The sequence below is a fragment of the Anolis carolinensis genome, chromosome 5 (genome assembly GCF_035594765.1).
Source record: "Anolis carolinensis isolate JA03-04 chromosome 5, rAnoCar3.1.pri, whole genome shotgun sequence".
Lineage (NCBI taxonomy): Eukaryota > Metazoa > Chordata > Lepidosauria > Squamata > Dactyloidae > Anolis > Anolis carolinensis.
Genome location: NC_085845.1, coordinates 84952423 through 84971043, shown reverse-complemented (window position 1 = coordinate 84971043; position 18621 = coordinate 84952423). Strand labels below are relative to the sequence as shown.

General features: G+C 39.4%; 1 protein-coding gene across 12 annotated transcripts in view; it reads right to left on the bottom strand.

Moving 5' to 3' along the window:
• The window catches only part of orc5 (origin recognition complex subunit 5), a 178067-nt gene that overhangs the window by 45819 nt on the left and 113627 nt on the right, over positions 1-18621 (bottom strand). For 11 of the 12 annotated variants that reach the window (XR_010006976.1, XR_010006977.1, XM_062983508.1 and 8 more), the window contains one exon: positions 15688-15798. Coding sequence is in view for 10 of the 12 variants with exons in the window: in XM_062983508.1 (XP_062839578.1) it covers positions 15688-15798 (111 nt within the window). In the remaining 2 variants the exon portion in view is untranslated. Of the gene's footprint in view, positions 1-1139; positions 3562-15687; positions 15799-18621 lie in introns of those variants that run through there. The other variant, XM_008111543.3, reaches the window with a different exon arrangement.

Sequence of the window (18621 nt, the reverse complement as noted above, 5' to 3'; positions counted from 1 at the left end):
TGTAAAATTCAGTATTATACTTGAAAGATGGACAATGTATTCTCTCTTTTCAAACTGAGACTCATAATTTACTAGCTCTAGGACAAGGGGCTACTAGGAATTCCTTACCATGTAAGATGTTTTGTAGAGAATAGTTTCAGTCCGCTCTCATATGTTTTCCAAGGATATATATATATATATATTTATAAGCATTTCAGAATGTAAAAAGCCCTTTTTTTCAAGGTGTCATATATATATATATATATATATGAGAGACACCTTGAAAAAAAAGGCTTTTTACATTCTGAAATGCTTATAAATACCCCCACTCCCACACACCAAAGGCAATTTTAGCAACCAGTCCTCTTCTCAAAACTGGCATTTAAATGGCAGGTGTTTTATCATTTTCAGACAGTTATTAAGAGATGTTGCACCATTGCCACTTAATTAATCTTTGCTCTACTAGAAGATAAACCAGATGTGCTATTATTGTCTTTGTTCTTGTCTACTTGGGGATGAGCTGATTATTTGTTTCTGAACAATAGGGTTTGTGTATAACTGAAAGGGTGGGGTAGGGGAGGCCATAATAAGCTTCAGCTGCATTTGCTGTTGCCGCTGTTCAAGAGATTTGAGTCCCTCCCTCTGGTATGCCCATGGAGTAAGAAGAAGAGCAGCCGGGCATACTTCCACCATATTTTGGCCCCAGTTGTTTCTGAGAGCCCTTCCATCCATATTGCAACCACTACTGCTCTTGCCATTGAAGGAAAGGAAAAACAGTCAGTCTCCTGGGACATAACCAGGACGAATAAAATTAATTATCTGTCATGCCTTGTAATCTCTTTCCTTTGTATACTGTGTCTTACTTAGATTGCAAAGAATATCAAATTAGCTATTTGTAAGATGGTTTGAGAGTAGAGGATGATTATGGGAAGGAAGGGTAGGTCTATGAAGATTTTCACAGAAAAGGAAGCGGCATCAATGTATCTCATCTGAGGCATTGCACTAATCAATGGGCTGCAATGGTATGCTCTGAGTCCAAACCATTGTTTTAGATTCCAAAAATGCAGTAGGCAAACCATGGTTTGTTTGTTTGTTTGTCAAGTGAAGCTTCGTACATTCATTCCTGTCAGCAGTCCCTGGGAAGTGCAGCAGTAACTATGCCAAGCCATAATTAACTTTATTTCACCAGGGATGATGAATGGAAATTACATAGTCAAAAGTCATCAGCAAATGAAATCTGTGTTGCTGGAATACAGTGAGGCGCCAGTTTCCAAATCCATCCATATTAAATACACACACAAAATGCACATGTCGGTACATGGACTAAGAAGCCACTTACTATACAGTCAACAGTAGTTCAACCTTACTTCATGTAAGACTCAAGAATAAGCTTTCTTGTTTGTACCTGAAATGCAGTCAAAACACCACACTAGAGCTCTCATTGAGGCAGATCAGAAATAAGACCAGAAATAATACAACATAGCCAGAATATTCAATACTACCCAATTTCCTTGAAAATAAGACATCCCCTGAAAATAAGACCCAGTAGAGGTTTTGCTGAGTTGCTAAATATAAGGCCTTCCCCAAAAGTAAGACCTAGCAAAGTTTTTGTTTGAAAGCATGCCCGCTGAACTCAACACCAGAGCATGCAGGATCGATAAATGTACATACCATAGACTAATGTACATGGAAATAATGGTAGTAACAAGAAATTCTTGATAAGATTTCACAGTTTGTCTGGTTATGCTGGTTTGTGATGACAACTACTGTACAGTATATAACAAATGTTCATTTTTTTGTTCAACAATAAATGTGAATTCTTCTTCATGGAAAAATAAGACATCCCCTGAAAAGAAGACCTAGCACATCTTCAGGAGCAAAAATTAATATAAGACACTGTCTGCGTTTCCCCTTCCCAGGGCGTTTGTGCCCCACTTTGTGCTGTACCGTAATAAAGAGATATTAACATACTCAGTGCTATGTTCCCTGATTCTTAGGCACCAATGTTAAATTATTAGACAGGAGCTACATGCAGGACTAGACACTTAATTGAGGAACGGAGGCATCCATAATTTCCACACCAATGTTTTTCTCCAGTCTTTATATAATCAAGACTGGATAACTTTGTATAACTCTTAACTTACAGGCAAGAAGATAAATGAGATTCAACAAAAAGTTATTAAGAGACCAACAAAATAGCACTACAGGCTTCTCACCAATATAAAATAGTCTTTCTGCAGTTTCCCCAAAAGTCAAATTATAATTTCTAAACACTGCTTTAACATCTACGTGGAACTGAAGGGGGGGAATGTACAATTTTTGAGGAATTGGAAAACAGATACAAAGCAATATAAACAAAGCCATACCTTTTAATTAGCACACTAACCTGAATAAAGTCCAATTATTTGCAAAATGCAAATAAAGGGAAAACTGCTTCTACCTCCTCAACAGAAAATATGTTTTAAATCATTTAAAATGTGTGACTTATTAATTATTGCTTCCTGTCACCTTTAATTTGTTTTTAAAACTCATAATAGAAAATATGTTTTTCTCTTTTCTTCTTTTTTCACACCAGTGCCAAGCCTTGATGTTATTTTATCAGTAGTTTGCTATAAAAAGTACAGCTTGCTCATTTTCTTTAGTGCAACAGCAGGTTCTTTCAAAGTGCCACATTTCATACTGAAGTGCTAACCAAAGCTACCATGCTGTGCTTTCTGCACTGTTCCCACTTCTAACTTTGTCACAAGTGAAAGTTCCAAAGAAATAACAAGAAAATTGGGGGCTTTTAAAACTTCTTTTTAATCAACCCCACCTCCTTACAAGCTACACTGAACAAACTGGTGTCTACTCATTCTGTCCTGCCTGAAGGGTGAAATTTACGAGCAGCTATAACAAATAAAAAAAACTTTCATGAAAAGTTCTTGTTCCTGATAAAGAAGAGAATCTGTTCAGCATTTATTCAGTTCAGAATCCTCAAACATTCTAATTGTTAATTAGTGAGTGGCCAACGATATAAAAAAAAATCAGAAGGAAGGATCAGTTCTCTTTATTTTATTAAATAGTTTTTGTTGGATCTGGTTATTACTTAAAATTTAAAATAACAACAACATTTAATAACTGCAAAAATGTCATTTAACTTGTGGATAATGCAAGTGATTGCCTATGTCCTTGCATGGATCTCATTCACTTAGTATAAAGATATAGGAAGCAATTTGGGATGCCATTTACCATGAAAAAACAGTGTTATCACAGCCCTGATAGGGTCAGGAGAAGCCTATAAATATCAAGCAGATCTTCAGCTGACCTATTTTTTCAGAAGATAAGCAATAAGCAAGGCTCCTTTCCAGTCTATGTAAATGACACCACAGACTATTTCCATGGATAAATGAGACAGAAAAGCCTAAACCCTAGGCTTTATTTTGGAAACAAGAGTTTATTTAAATCCAGCAAGCCCTCTGGTTTGGAAGATACTCCAGTTTTTCTGCTGAGTGCTGAAGACAAATCATTCTTGCAGTGTTTAATCAGTACGTAAACTTTGAGCAATAATTGAGTACATCAAAACTGTAGTTTGCCAGGTTCAATCTATTTGAAACAGAAAAGAAAAATCACGATGGGGGATAATCTGTCACATTGTCCCTCCTTCAAAAGCCCAAACATTTTGGTTATTATTCAAACTCAAGTCCCTTTGGCTCTCTCCAGCTGGAAGCATGGTAAAAATACTGCTCATTATTTTGACTGAGTCACATCAGATTAGCATTCAGCATATCAGTCTAAGTGATACAGCTGTAAATATGAAATGCATTCTTAATCAAATCAAAAGCTTGAGTTACACTTCATGGCTAAAGTTTCAGCTATAAAAGTGATGTCCAGCTCTTTGTCTTCGCAAGAAAACTTTGTAACAACAAAAAAAAGCAAGTCCTTGCTAGAGACATTTTGGTAATTATGAAGTGCTTTCAACTTCAAGATTAGGTTCTGTGATAATGATTGCTCCTGGGCTTGACATAAACTAAGATTAAAGTGATACATTTTTAAAGTACAAGTAAGAACAACAGAAGGATGCTCCATAAATATTACTAACTGTATTCAGCAAGCAGATAAAGGAATAAATGGAATAGTCAATTTTTGGAAAATAAATAGGATACATGTTTTCTCCTTAGTTTATATATTATGAAGGCCTAAAACAAGTTGAGGAAACCACAATACTATTTGATAAAGAATAACAATGGTTCTCTAAGTAGAAGTATGAAATGCCTTTTTGAATATTTAATCAAGAAAATGGTGGCAAGATCCTCTGAAGTGGTGCTGGTTCTTTTCCATCTCTGCACAATGACCCTCAACTTATTTACTGGTGATATCAAGATCCATAATTTTGGTTCCAAACCTGTTACTTATACATGGGTATGTATGGTGTGTATACATGTGTGATGAGATTAAATTATATGCACTGATACTTAAACAGATTGAATTCTTTAATTTAAAAAATTCTTTCAGTAATCACATTTATCAAAAATGGATGAATGACCACTTCACCGTCGAAATTACAAAGTGAGATCACTGAAGCCTTAGGAAATAAATTGTGATATTTATAGATACATCTGGGAAGCCTAATGAGAACTTCAACACGGCTGAAACTTCTAGATTGAGCCAGCAAAGAAATCTCATTTTGTGAAGAAAAAGAAAGGCTAATGAGCAGAATTTCTGCTTGAGAGAAAAACAGTAGATATGAGTGAAGCACATTTATCAATGGTTTCTGCACGTACAATCACCCTTTGCTAGTGATTATCATACTCAGCTGGAATTTAATAAAGTTCAACTAGACAGCAAGCTAGTGTTTTTAGAGACTGCATGATGAAAACAGATTTAAATATAATTGCTAATTGTTACCCAGCACCCTCACAAGAGTCTCCTAAAATGCTCAAATTAATATTCTTCATATTTTAGAAGATATTGTAAGATATTTTTAATAAAAACATAAATGGGGTTACTTTAGTCACATTCAGAACAGCATTTGGTGTTATATAAAACGTTTTCAACCAAGTCTTGCTACAAATTATGGCTTTCCTATCCAAGTTACTTACCTTGTCTTTCAAGGTGATTAGCTCTCTCCACCCCCCACCCCCCACCCTATTCCAAAGCATAAAGTGTGTGATTGGAAAAAAGTAAATTTTTAAATATTTTCTGTCTCACTGCCTTCTTTCTCCCTTGACTGCTATCTAGGGGTCACTTGGCCCCACCAAGAAGGCTGGATTGAAACTGAGGTCTCTTGATGGTTCAATCCTGGCATTTAATAATTTGGCAGGAAAAATGAGTTTCAGTGCTCCTTCCTCCATGGCCACATGGCAACCACTTTCCCTCTGGTTTTGTCTCCTACATACACACATCCCAACCAAATAGACTGAGCTACTAATGTAAGAATTAGAAATTTCATTTGCTGTAGTGGGAAAGCATTTAATGGTCTCCATCTATATGTGAAATGAATGCACACACACGCACATGCACATACTCCCTGAGAAATGTGGGGCAGCATCACAGAAAAGTAGGTTAAAGGCAGCTTTGTGTTCATGGTCATATATGTTTCGCACATATGCGTCTCTTTGTGATATAATCCTCATCAAGTGGATTAAAAAACTTCCACAGAGAGCTTTAATCTAGGGTAGCTTCTGATCCCAATGGGAATCACAATGTACTTCAGGGTATAAAAATGTCCAGGTTCAGAGAAGCGCTTTTGGATGCAAAACAAGGGCTAGAACAGAGCCAAAAAGCACCTGTCTGCATGAGACCGAACACTTGTTTTCAGCAAGTATCAATCTTCTCTGTCCACCCTTTAAAATGTAACCAGGAAAACTGCAAGAAAGTTTTAGGTACAATTGTTACCGCAACCATTTAACTTCAAATAAAAAACTATACATTGTAGTTAACTGAAACTCTGGGATACTATGTACATTTCTAAGTGATTGCAATATAAAATGCCTATCCTTCCAGGTCTAGTTTCATGAGATTTCTGCAATAAAAGTGAACTCTTTGGGAGTTTCACCCCTGTGGGTGGGGATTAAATACAGACTGTAGTGTCCTACTTTTCCCCAGTATAATAATTTCCCTATTATTAGAATGGATGGAAATATTATAAATATTTTTAATATTTTCATCCATTATAATTCATTAAAGAATCCCACCTAAAATGAAATTTCTCAAAGGAATTCTCTGACAAAACTGCCATCTAGTGTATATTCTATGCTACAGTACTGTACTGTACAGTACTGTAGATAGCCATACAAATCTATTAGGAAAAAATCCAGAAGTCAGGCAATGAAGTTTACATTATTAAGCCTAATTAATTGGAAACCAGACAAATTCTAGATTGAAGCCAGGGACACTGTCAGAAAGGAATGCAAAAATACACTATCCGTAGCCAAAATGAAAGAGAAATCTCAATGGAAGACAGATGAAACTCTTCAAGCAGTTAAGGGCAGATAAGAAGTAAAATGTGATAGAAAAAGGTCAGGATTGTGGATGAAACTGTAGTGGGCAAAGACAAAGAGAACTGCTGTAATAAATCTATGCAGAGAAAGAGAATATATGACCAGCAGGGGAATACATTACCTGACCAACTACAAATAAAAAGATCATTGAAACAATACACTGAAGAACTTACATGAGAGAGATGTAGGGGTAAGAAATGTATTCAAGTAAGAACCATCTGATTATGAACCTCCAATTTTAGAAACTGTATCAGAGCATTTGGGTGAAATAAATCACCAGGATGAGAGGGCATAACCTTTAGAGCTGCTTCAAGCTACAGCAGTGGTTCTCAACCTGTGGGTCCCCAGGTGTTTTGGCCTGCAACTCCCAGAAATCCTAGTTAGTTTACCAGCTGTTAGGATTTTTGGGAGTTGTAGTCAAAACATCTATGAATCCACTGGTTGAGAACCACTTAGCTACAGAGAATCTAACCCAGTTTTAACTAAAGCAAGGAAAGTGAGGCTCAACATTTTCTGTGTTATTTGCATGCAGTCATGCCAGCCACATGACCTTGGAGGTGTCAACGGACAACGCCGGCTCTTCGGCTTAGAAATGGAGATGAGCACCAACCCCCAGAGTCAGACATGACTGGACTTAACGTCAGGAGAAAACCATGGTGTTATCTGTATAACTTAAATTGTTGATATTAAAACTTTCAATTTTCATGACTCTTCCCTGAGAATCCTGGTGTACATATCATAATTCAGCATGCAACTTGAAAAGATAGGGTGATAAAATGCACCCTTGCCAGACCCCTTTGCCAATTGGAAACCATTCTGCTTCTCCATTTTCTATACTGATAGTAGCCTCAAGTCCTGGGTAAAGGTAATAATATCAGGACAACCAAATGTTGTGGCATATTGATTTCTTCAATCCAGTTTTCTATCATCTATAAAGTCAAAGGCTTTGCTATAATCTATAACACATAAACTGACTTCTGAAATTCTTCAGTGTGCTCCATTATCCAATGCATATCTACAATATGATCTTCCTTTCCTGAACCCAGCTTGGACAACTGTTATTTCTCATTCCAAATATAGTAAAAGTCATTGGAATAGAATAGCAAAGGCTTGGAGTGATTAACTGGAAAAAGAAAATAATTTGAAATATGGTGCTGGAGAAATTTGACAGATACTGTGGACTGCTAAAAAGACAAAAAAAAAAAAAAAGGGTCCTAGAGCAAAACAAGCCTGAGCTCTCCCTAGAGGCCAAGATGATTGAACTGAGACTATCACACTTATTTTGGACATACAGTGGAGTCTCACTGTTCTGGATTATCCAACACATTTTTGTAGTCAATGTTTTCAATATATCATGATATTTTGGTGCTAAATTCGTAAATACAGTAATTAGTACATAGCATTAACGTGTAATGAACTACTTTTTCTGTCAAATTTGTTGTATAACATGATGTTTTGGTGCTTAATTTGTAAAATCATAACCTATTTTGATGTTTAATAGGCTTTTTCTAAATTTCTCCTTATTATCCAACATATTTGCTTATCCAACGTTCTGCGGGCCCGTTTACGTTGGATAAGTGAGACTCTACTGTATCATGAAAAGACAAGATTCACTAGAAAATACAATGCCTCATTAAGGTATAAGGCTGTAGGAAAAGAGGAAAGCCACACTTCAGATGTAAACCACAGTCCTATGTCTGCAATATCAGAGCAAAGCTGTAGATGATAAGGGTGATTTAAAGGTACCACAAATCATAGGTTCACTTAGAATAATTGAATCATAGAGATGGAAGTTGGACCATCTAGTCCAACATTTCTCAACCTGGGGGTCGGGACTCCTGGGGAGGACGCGAAGGGGGTTCAGAGGGGTCACCAAAGACCAATATTTTCTGTTGATCATGGGGGCTCTTGTGTGGAAAGTTTGGCCCAATTTGAGCATTGTTGGGGTTCAAGGGGCTCTTTGATTATATGTGAATTATAAATCCCACAACTACAACTCCCAAATGTCAAGGTCTATTTTCCTCCAAACTCCACCAGTGTTCAAATTTGGGCATATTGGGTATTTTGCCAAGGTGGTCCAGATCCATCATTGTTTGAGTCCATAGTGCTCTCTGGATGTAGGTGAACTACAACTCCCAAACTCAAGGTCAAAGCCCACCAAACCCTTCCAGTACTTCCTGATGGTCATGGGAGTTGTGTGTGCCAGGTTAGGTTCAATTCCATCACTGGCAGAGTTCCAAATGCTCTTTGATTGTAGGTGAACTATAAATCCCAGCAACTACAACTCCCAAATGACAAAATCACCCCCCCCCCCCCCAAACCCCACCAGTATTCAAATTTGGGCGCATTGAGTATTTGTGCCAAATTTGGTCCAGTGAAAGAAAATATATCCTGGATATCTGACATTAAATTGCAATTCATAACAGTAGCAAAATGACAGTTATGAAGTAGCAATGAAAATAATTTATGGTTGGGGGTCACAACATTAGGAACTGTATTAAGGGGTTGCGGCATTAGGAAGGTAGAGAACCACTGCTTATCTAACCTCCTGCCATGAAGGAAAAGCACATTCTAAGTACCCCTGACTTGATAGCAATTAATAACAAAGTACACTAGACGAAAGAATTGAGTATTCCTTGCCTAAGAAAACCCTATGAAATTCATGAAGTCACCATAAGTGACTTGAAAGCACACACACATTATACTGAACTCTTTACTGGCCTGGAAATTAAGGGGAAACCAAATGCCTACAAAACATATGAATCTTTGTTTCTTAGAACTGAAGCAATATGACCTTCTCCCACCTAACGACTGAACTGGGCCGGGCTGTGGTGCACGCTGGTTAGTAGCCAGCTGCAATAAATCACTATGACCAAGAGGTCATGAGTTCGAGGCCAGCCCGTGTTGTAGTGAGCACCCAACAATTAAAATAAAAAATAGCCCTAAGCAACCCGAAAGACAGTTACATCTATCAAGTAGGAAAATTTAGGGACCGCTTATGCGGGGAGGCTTATTTAACTGATTTACAACACCGGATGAGGAAGTACTCCATCAAAAAGAACTCGTCGTCACAGTGGATGATAAAGCACCTGTGGCCTCACAAAGCCAGAAGCTGGGAAATTAAATAGCCTCTGTGTCTGTTTGTCTGTGTGTTGTTTGTCTAATGGCATTGAATGTTTGCCATATATATGTACATTGTGATTCGCCCTGAGTCCCCTATGGGGTGAGAAGGGCAGAATATAAATACTGTAAATAAATAAATAAATAAATAAATTCAGCTAAAAAAGGAAGAAATGGGGGGCAGGGGGAGAGAGAGTAAAAGTAGCAGCTAGAGAATGAAGATATGAGATTTACTAATAGTAGAAAGCAGCCATGATAGAAAGACAAGGTAAAGACTGCAAGGGAAGAAAGCCTAAAAAAAACAACTGAGGCCAAGGAAAGGAGAGGTTTAGGGGTCTTCAAAATAGTTGTATGACTTTGTTTATGAGACCTCTGCTTTGCCTGGGCTGAAATGGATGATGACCCAACCATGGAGATTTCCATAAACAGCGAGAGAATATGTGTTGTCGAAGGCTTTCATGGCCGGAATCACTGAGTTGTGAGTCTTCCAGGCTGTATGGCCATGTCCTTATGGCCATCCAGCACGGAAGACAACAACCCAGCGAGATAATAGATTTTAATTTGAATGAAATGGTAATGATTAGACTAAGAAACAGTAAGTAAATCTTAGGTACATAGAAATTAAAAAACATGGCTACCACCTGTCATGCCCAGGCAGCGGAGCACTAAGAACCAGACACAGAGGCCAAATATAATCTAATATCTTTATTAAGGAAATATTATAGAAGAATAAAAACAAGTAGAAAATGTAGTCCAGGAATAGACCTTTCAAAGAAGGTCAAATATAGTCCAGAATTATTTTGTCCATTATATTATATTAGAGTTCAAAGTTGTAATCCCATAACCGAAACACACTCTACTTTCAAGCCGTAGAGTGGGGAAACGTCCAACGATGTTTTCTGAGGATCAAAGTAAGTCCAAGGCAAGAACGGGAGACAAGACTAGATACTTGAGACAAAAATCCAAGGCTGGAAACAAGACGAGATAGTTCTTGAAAACTTGACAAGGCAAAGCGAGGCACGGCGAAGGCAAGGAAACTGGGGTTGTAGACTTAACGCAGTCTACACTAGAAAAGGAGCCGAAGTTACTCCTGAAGTTGATCAGTTGACTCCGCATGGATTTCCCTGTGTGGGTAACTTTTAAGAGCTTCAATCTTCCTGCAAAGCAGGTGTCCAAAGCTTCCTTTCCCAAGGGAAAGAGAAGCGAAACACATCTTTCTGCAGCTGCAATCCTCCCTGCAAATTCCCAAGAGAAACTTGGCTAATTAGAGTCTTGTTTAGCTGCTAATCGGAGACGTCTCCTTGTTATTTCTTTCTGGCTCCGACTCACCGCATAGGAATGTTTTCTCGAAAAGGGGGGAGAAACACTGGGAGAAACCGATTCAAGGTCTCTTCTAATTAAGTCCTGGGTAGATTCGTCAACAACAGGCATCTGGAAGAAATCCGTCTCTTGCTGAGACAGCAGAAAACCCACATTTTCGTCATCATTATCCATGATGGCGCTAGGATCAGAACTCTGAGACCCATGAGACATCACACTATTCCTCCTCCCAAGGCCCCTCTCCTCCAAGGCCCCGCCTCAAGATCCCCGGGGACGCGGCTTGGAAGGGTACGCCTGGTGAAAGCGGCGGACCAATCAGGGGCATGCACTGTGGAAGCATCTTCCCAAGAGCGTTCTTCAGGTCCGTAACCCACCCAATCAATTAAATATTGAAGGCGGCAGCGATGTAGGCGAGAATCCAAAATGTCCTGGACCTCGAATTCCTCCTCGCCGTCCACCAAAGTTGGGGCCGGAGGCGGGCGTCTCACATCTGGACGGACCCTTACTGCCGGAAGGAGGAGGGAACAATGGAACACTGGATGGACGCGCATGGAACGCAGAAGTTGTAGTTTGAAAGTCACGGGGTTAAGTTGAGCTACCACTGGGTAGGGACCAATGAATTGGGCATCTAACTTCCAGCAGGGGCGGTGGGAGGGTAGGTGGCGAGTGGACAACCACACCCGATCTCCTACCTTGATCTCGGGGCCAGGCTGGCGATGGCTGTCAGCATGACGTTTGTAGTCCTCCTTGGCTTGATCGAGTTGCTGATGCAATAGATCCTGCACTGCCGTGAGTTCCTGAAGCCAGTTCTCTGCTGCAGGAACTTCCGAAGTTTCCACGACAGGAGGGAAGAAGCGGGGGTGGAAGCCATAGTTTGCAAAGAACGGGGCTTCCTTGGTGGAATTTTGGACACCATTGTTAAAAGCAAACTCCGAAAGTGGTAACAGGGCTGCCCAATTATCCTGTTGGTAGTTGACATAGCAACGAAGATATTGTTCCAGGGTGGCATTGGTGCGCTCAGTCTGCCCATCCGTTTGAGGGTGGTGAGCTGAGGATAAACAAGAGTCTATGCCCAATAATTTTTGGAGAGCTCTCCAGAAGCAAGAGGTGAATTGAGTTCCTCGGTCTGTGATCAAACTCTTTGGCAAGCCATGTAATCGAAATACATGTTGAAGGAATAGATCTGCGGTCTCCTTGGCTGTAGGAAGCCCTTCACAGGGGATAAAATGGGCCATTTTCGTGAATAGGTCCACCACCACTAGGATCGTGGTAAATCCGAGAGACTGTGGAAAATCTGTGATAAAGTCTGCGGAGATTATCTCCCACGGGCGAGATGGTGTGGGAAGGGGGTGCAAAAGTCCTGCAGGCTTTTCCCTTCGTGACTTGGAACGTTGACATGTTGGACAGGTGTTGACATAGTTCTCCACATCTTTACGGATTCTGGGCCACCAGAAATCTCGTAAGATCAAATGTATAGTCTTAAACAGTCCGAAATGCCCAGCAGACTTGCTGTCATGACACAATTTGAGGGCTTTCTCTCTCTCTGGTCCTGGAGGAATGTAGACATGGTTTCTGTAGCACAGCAGGTCATTTTTCAGTGAAAATGGGAATCGTAATCCTCGTCGGATCTGTTCCTGGGCCCAAGCATCTGCCTGCTGACTGGCCCTGATCTCCTGGGTAAAAGGGGAAACTGCGGTCGTGGGGTCTGAAATAGGTGAAGTTGACTTAACTGGAGTAGATTCGGTATTTCCCACAGTAAGTGTGGCAAAGTTCTCTGGTTGTAACAAATGGGTCTCTGGGATGTCCTTACGCCCTGCTGTGTACTCCGGCTTCCGCGATAGGGCATCTGCTTGCTTAGTCTGGGCAGGAGTCACGTAGTGGATCCGGAAATCAAAACGCTCAAAGAACAAAGCCCAGCGCTGTTGCCTTTGGTTTAACTTCCGTGCAGTCCTCAAGTGCTCCAAATTCCGATGATCAGTATGAACTTCTATAGGGAAATTGGCTCCTTCCAGCCAGTGCCTCCATGTTTCAAAGGCTGTTTTTATGGCTAAGAGTTCGTTTTCCCGGATGGTATAGTTCCTCTCCGGTGCTGTTAGCTGGCGGGAAAAATAAGCACAAGGATGGAGATGCTCCCCCTCCTGCTGCATCAACACCGCTCCCACAGCCACGTCCGAAGCGTCTGCCTGAACTATAAAAGGGGTCTTGGGGTCCGGATGCTGCAGAATTGTCTGGGTCGTGAATAGCTGTTTCAGTCTCTGGAATCCTTCCTCAGCTTTCTCAGTCCAGCGGAAAGGTTGCTTTCCCCGGATACAGCTGGTGATGGGATCAGTCCAGCAGGCAAAATCTGGGATGAACTTAAGATAATAGTTCGCGAACCCCAAGAAGGGGTTACAAGACTTCTACAATAACAAGACTTCTCCTTGTTATTTCTTTCTGGCTCCGACTCGCCGCATAGGAATGTTTTCTCGAAAAGGGGGGAGAAACACTGGGAGAAACCGATTCAAGGTCTCTTCTAATTAAGTCCTGGGTAGATTCGTCAACAACAGGCATCTGGAAGAAATCCGTCTCTTGCTGAGACAGCAGAAAACCCATGTTTTCGTCATCATTATCCATGATGGCACTAGGATCAGAACTCTGAGACCCATGAGACATCACACCACCTAAAAATCGGAATTGACATTTTATCTATTTTACTTCTATTGACCACTCTGAATGAAAATAGTGTTGCTACAGGGAGAAACAGCAACTTTGTAATGCTCATTCACAAATCTTGATGAAATGGAAATGCATTGACATTGTAAGAATTAAATCTCTGTTCTTTGTTAAATTCATCAAAGATTTCCAAGGGACATGTGTAGTAAACATATGGTAATATGTTTCAGTGGTCCAAGTTCTGTTTGAAAGGAAGATGAGAAAAACTATGGGCCATTTTTAACTTCTGTAGAAAAAGGTTACAAAAATAACAGCAGTATGTAACTTCCTCACTATGAGAAACAAGTCTCGTAACACCAACAATATACGATATGATATGTATGATACTTTCTAAGAATATAATGAATGGATAATATAAAGGAACCCAGGCTGCCTTGCAGTTCTAGTTTTAAAGATCCCACCTTGCATTTTCCTCTAAAGATCCCTTCATGGATCTACTACTCTATGACAACAAATTAAATAAGCAATAAATCACATATTTTAAAAGATATAAATGAGTTTCATGAGAAATGTTGTGTCACCATACAATTTGTTATTACAATTTACCAGTACGCAGGTGTCTGTATCTTTTGCAAGGGGTTGGTTTAACCTCCAGTTTGCTGAAAAACTATACTACTGTGTTGCAAAATGATGCAAGTCTAAAAAGTGGGTCACCGATATGAAATATTTGGAAAGCTGTGATCTAGAGTTATGCTAGTTCCAAAAGTACATGATTAACTCCTCAGTTTCAAACAAAATAATACTTCTCCCTGAACTCCTTCCACATTTTCCGTTTGGAAGACCCTATTCTGATTTTATCACTCTCTTTCTAACAACAGTCCCGCCTTTAGGCCATTTCCTTTACTACACTGCTGCCTCCCCCAATTATTCCATGAGTTGTGATTAGAGGTTTTACCTAGGTTTTTGCAGCTCCTTGCTGCACAGAGAATGACATCTAAGAAAGAATATAGCTCAATTGCTGAAGAGACAGGTAGAAACTGGCCAGGTTAGTGATTTCCATGCCCTTGTTCAGAGGAGGGTAGGACTTTTGGACTTCCAGATATTGTTGGGCTACAGTTTTCATCAGTCCTTATCAGCACGGCCAATGGTATGGATGATGGAAGTGAAACAGTCACCCCAGTCTAGTTCATCAATGGATTCAACAACAGTGCGTGACTAGGGTTTGGGAAGTCCCATCCCATTCTCCAATAATGTTTCACTGTGAACACAAAGGATATTTGGACTGACATGCCTTCACTACTATTTCCTTTGCTTTTAAGGGGCATTTCAGTAGTTCACAAATGACTGAGCACGCCTATATTTGAATGCACAAAGTTCCCAGGTTCAATCTTAGGTAACTCTAGCAAAAATAAAAACAAGAATGAGTCAGCACCACAATGTGAAAAAAAATGAAGTTTGAAATTTCAAGGCCTGAAACAAAATGTTCCCTTTCCACGGCAGTAAGAGTTTTTTTCCCACATTACTTATTGCCAGTTTAAAATCCATCAAGCAACAGGGCAAGAAAAAGTTTATGCCTGTGGACATCCAGAGAGTACTGAGCTATAAAGAAAACAGCTTGATCCAATACAAGACAGCTCTTTGCCCATTAGGCAGACAGGTTGCCCCTCAACTGAAGGCAACATTGAAAATGGCCTTACATGTGCTTAGGGGCCCAGGGTCAATTTTATCTGATTTAAAAGACCAACCTGAGCTATGATGCACACAGCAAGCCTGATTTCATTTATTGGGTTATGCTGCCCTCTAGTGAAAAGTCAAAATATTACTGCACAGAACATACTACATATCAACTTTGAAAACAGGTCACTAGTATAAACATTTTCTCTCTTCTCCACTATACCTCTTTTCTGACTTCAAAAGCTAAGGAAAAGCAGGTCTGGTTAATTCCTGGATAGAAGACTCACAATCAAACAAGGGGGAAAAATGAGTGTATTCGATTTTGATACATATTAAATTTTCATTATACATCTAATGTATTTTTCAGAGCTGTTAGTATAGCACAGTAATCCAAGTTTGGAATTATTTTGCAAAGAGAAACAAAATAAATAAATAAAAAGAACCAAAACATATGGGTACTTACCTGGGAAAATATATTTGCAGTTGGAGCAACTCTGCTGTCCACAATACTATACAATATTGCTAACATTCTGTCAAGAGGGAATGGCTTTGGTCCCAGAAGGTGATTAGTGGTCTGGAAAAAAGTATGATTCATCAATGGGATTTTCTTGTCATGCAGAAAACGTGGATATTATTATATTTCAAGTTACATAACGATATGTTTGCAATGTCTTCTTAGAAACAAATACCTGAAAGTGTAACAGAACATAGGGCACTATGTGTAGGTTTGTGGTCCCACAAAAGATTTGTTAACATTTCCATGGATCACAACCTGTTTATAAATGTCTTACTCAACTGAACACATTGCCCAATACAGGTTAGTAAACAGAAATTGAGAGGTTGATACCTACGAGGGATAACCATTTCTGGGAGGCTGAAAGAGCAATCCACCACATGTGGATTTATTCCTTCACAGCAACTAGATCCAAGCAAAAGTTTTATTATGTTAATGCATTTGACATACCTCTCTGCTTCAGTTTGATTTCATAGCCTTGCTAACTGGATAGAAAAAAAACCATACAGAATGGATAGAACAAACAAAGCATTTGTTTGTTTTTAAAATATCCTCCAGTGGGTATGAATTGCTTATCAAATCTCCTCAGGCAAGCTGCAGGAGGAATCCTAACTACCACTATTCTATTGCAACAATGCTTACAAAACTGTCCTTCCATAGGATGCATGTCCTGATTTATATTTGTTGACTTTATAATATGGATTATTCCTTCTATCCTGCAACTTTGCAAACATTTTCTAATGCTGCTAACATCTGTAAGATGTAGCCACTGACTGAGTTGAGTGTACCCAGACAGACAGACTGTGGTTTTGGTGCTTTAGCAAAGTTGTAGCCCATCACTCTGAGATGGAGATGGCCATAGTGGTCCACACTTTGGTTACATCTCAGATGGATTACTGCAATGCACTCTATAAGGGGGTTGACTCTGAAGACGGCTCAGAAACTACAACTAGTGCAAAGAGCAGCAGTCAGGTTATTAACAGGAGCTGATTACAGGGAGAATACAACCCCTTAAAAAAAACTCCATTGGCTGCCTATGTGTTTCTGGGCCCAAAGCGCAGGTTATTACCTATAAAGCTCTACACAGTTTGGATCCAGTCTATTTGTGTGACTGCATCTTCCCCTATGAACCTACTCGGGGCCTGAGGTCCGCTGGGGAGGCCCTTCTCATGGTTCCACCTCTGTCACAAGGGCGGCTGGTGGGGACGAGGGAAAAGGCCTTCTCAGGAGTGCCTCCCTGACTCTGGAACACCCTCCCTAAGGAGATTAGGCTGGCTTCCACACTAACCATCTTTAGGAAGGAATTAAAAACATGGCTTTGGAAGCAGGCTTTTGAAAATGGCTAACTGAAATCTATGTGATGGAGGTTTTAAATGAGACTAATAATAGCTGGATTTTATTGCTTTATCAACAAGAGTATGTCTTCTGATGTTTTTAGTGTACTACGTGTTTAATTATTACATAGTTTTATATTTATGAGCGATTTTTTAAGTTATATTTTTTTAAGTTATATTTAAGTTATATATATTATTGTGATTTACTCTTCTCTATGCATCATTATTTGTTCCTTTGATTTGTTGTTCTGATTTAATTTCTTTATATTTGTATGTGTGATTAGTATTTATATTGTTCTTCCTTGTTCTAAGCCGTTCCGAGTCCCTTGGGGAGAGGGAGCAAGATATAAATAAAGCATTATTATTATTATTATTATTATTATTATTATTATTATTATTATTATTATTATTATTATTATAAGAAACAAGTAAGGTTTCTGATCTACTAATAGTTTCATTCCCAGAATATAAATTTTGTAGCTTTTTTGTCATCTAAAGTAAGTCACTTTTCCTCATGTGGGTGAACTGAATCTGCACAGAATATAGGCAGTTCTAAATCTTCTGGTGCCTCATTTAGGCTTATTATTTAAACCAACATTTTGGCAAAAATCCTGGGTGCCTTTGCTAGGCCAACAGAAAGAGCACTGAACTGAAAATTTCCATTATATTAGAATCCGGGGAACAGGTTGCACTGTTGTTCTATGATTACATACAAGTATGACTCCTGCAAATCTATTGATAACAAGTTGTTCTAAAGTTGATATCAGTTTGTTAACATCTTCCATGGGACACTACCTGTACATAAACTTTCATACTGGGCTGATTGCAACATTAAACAATACTAAGTAGTAAATAGAAATTGAGAGGATGATACCCTTTGCTCTAAATGGGTTAAAATAATTTGCAAGATGTCCATTTTGAATTTTCTATACTGTTTATATCTACAAAGATTTCAGGTCTAGAACAGGTCCGAAATGCCCATTGTGTTTGGGCACTGTGAAAAATAGAGAATACAGTCCCTTGACTCTCTAATCTCAAGGCACTTTGTCTATTGCTTGTATTTTCAATAAATGATTGATTTCATAATGAACTTTCTCTTTCTTTGAAAATCCTTTAAAAGGAAAAAATTACTACTACAGTAGAGTCTCACTTATCCAACATAAATGAGCCGGCAGAACATCGGATAAATGAAAATGTTGGATAATACGGAGTCTCCTACTGATACCCATCCACCGCCATAGTCGTTGGCTACCTTCTGCATTGTCTCTCCTCTCTCCCAGTTCCCTTGTCTTTGGCACCACCTTTCAACTGTGCAGTGCTAGACACATAGAATACTAACAAGAGACTCAAAGGCTTATGGCAAGGCAACACCTCGGGGTTAGAGTGGCCCAGCAGGAAATGCCTGGATGCATAAGAGGAGCGTGGAAATCACAGAGAGAAGGAGGGAGGATGCTTCTGCTTCTGGTCCTGCCTCTTTTCCCCCTTTCCTTCCTCCTCCTCCTCGTCTTGCAGTTTTCACTTATCAGAAATGGAGAGAGAGTTTAATTGA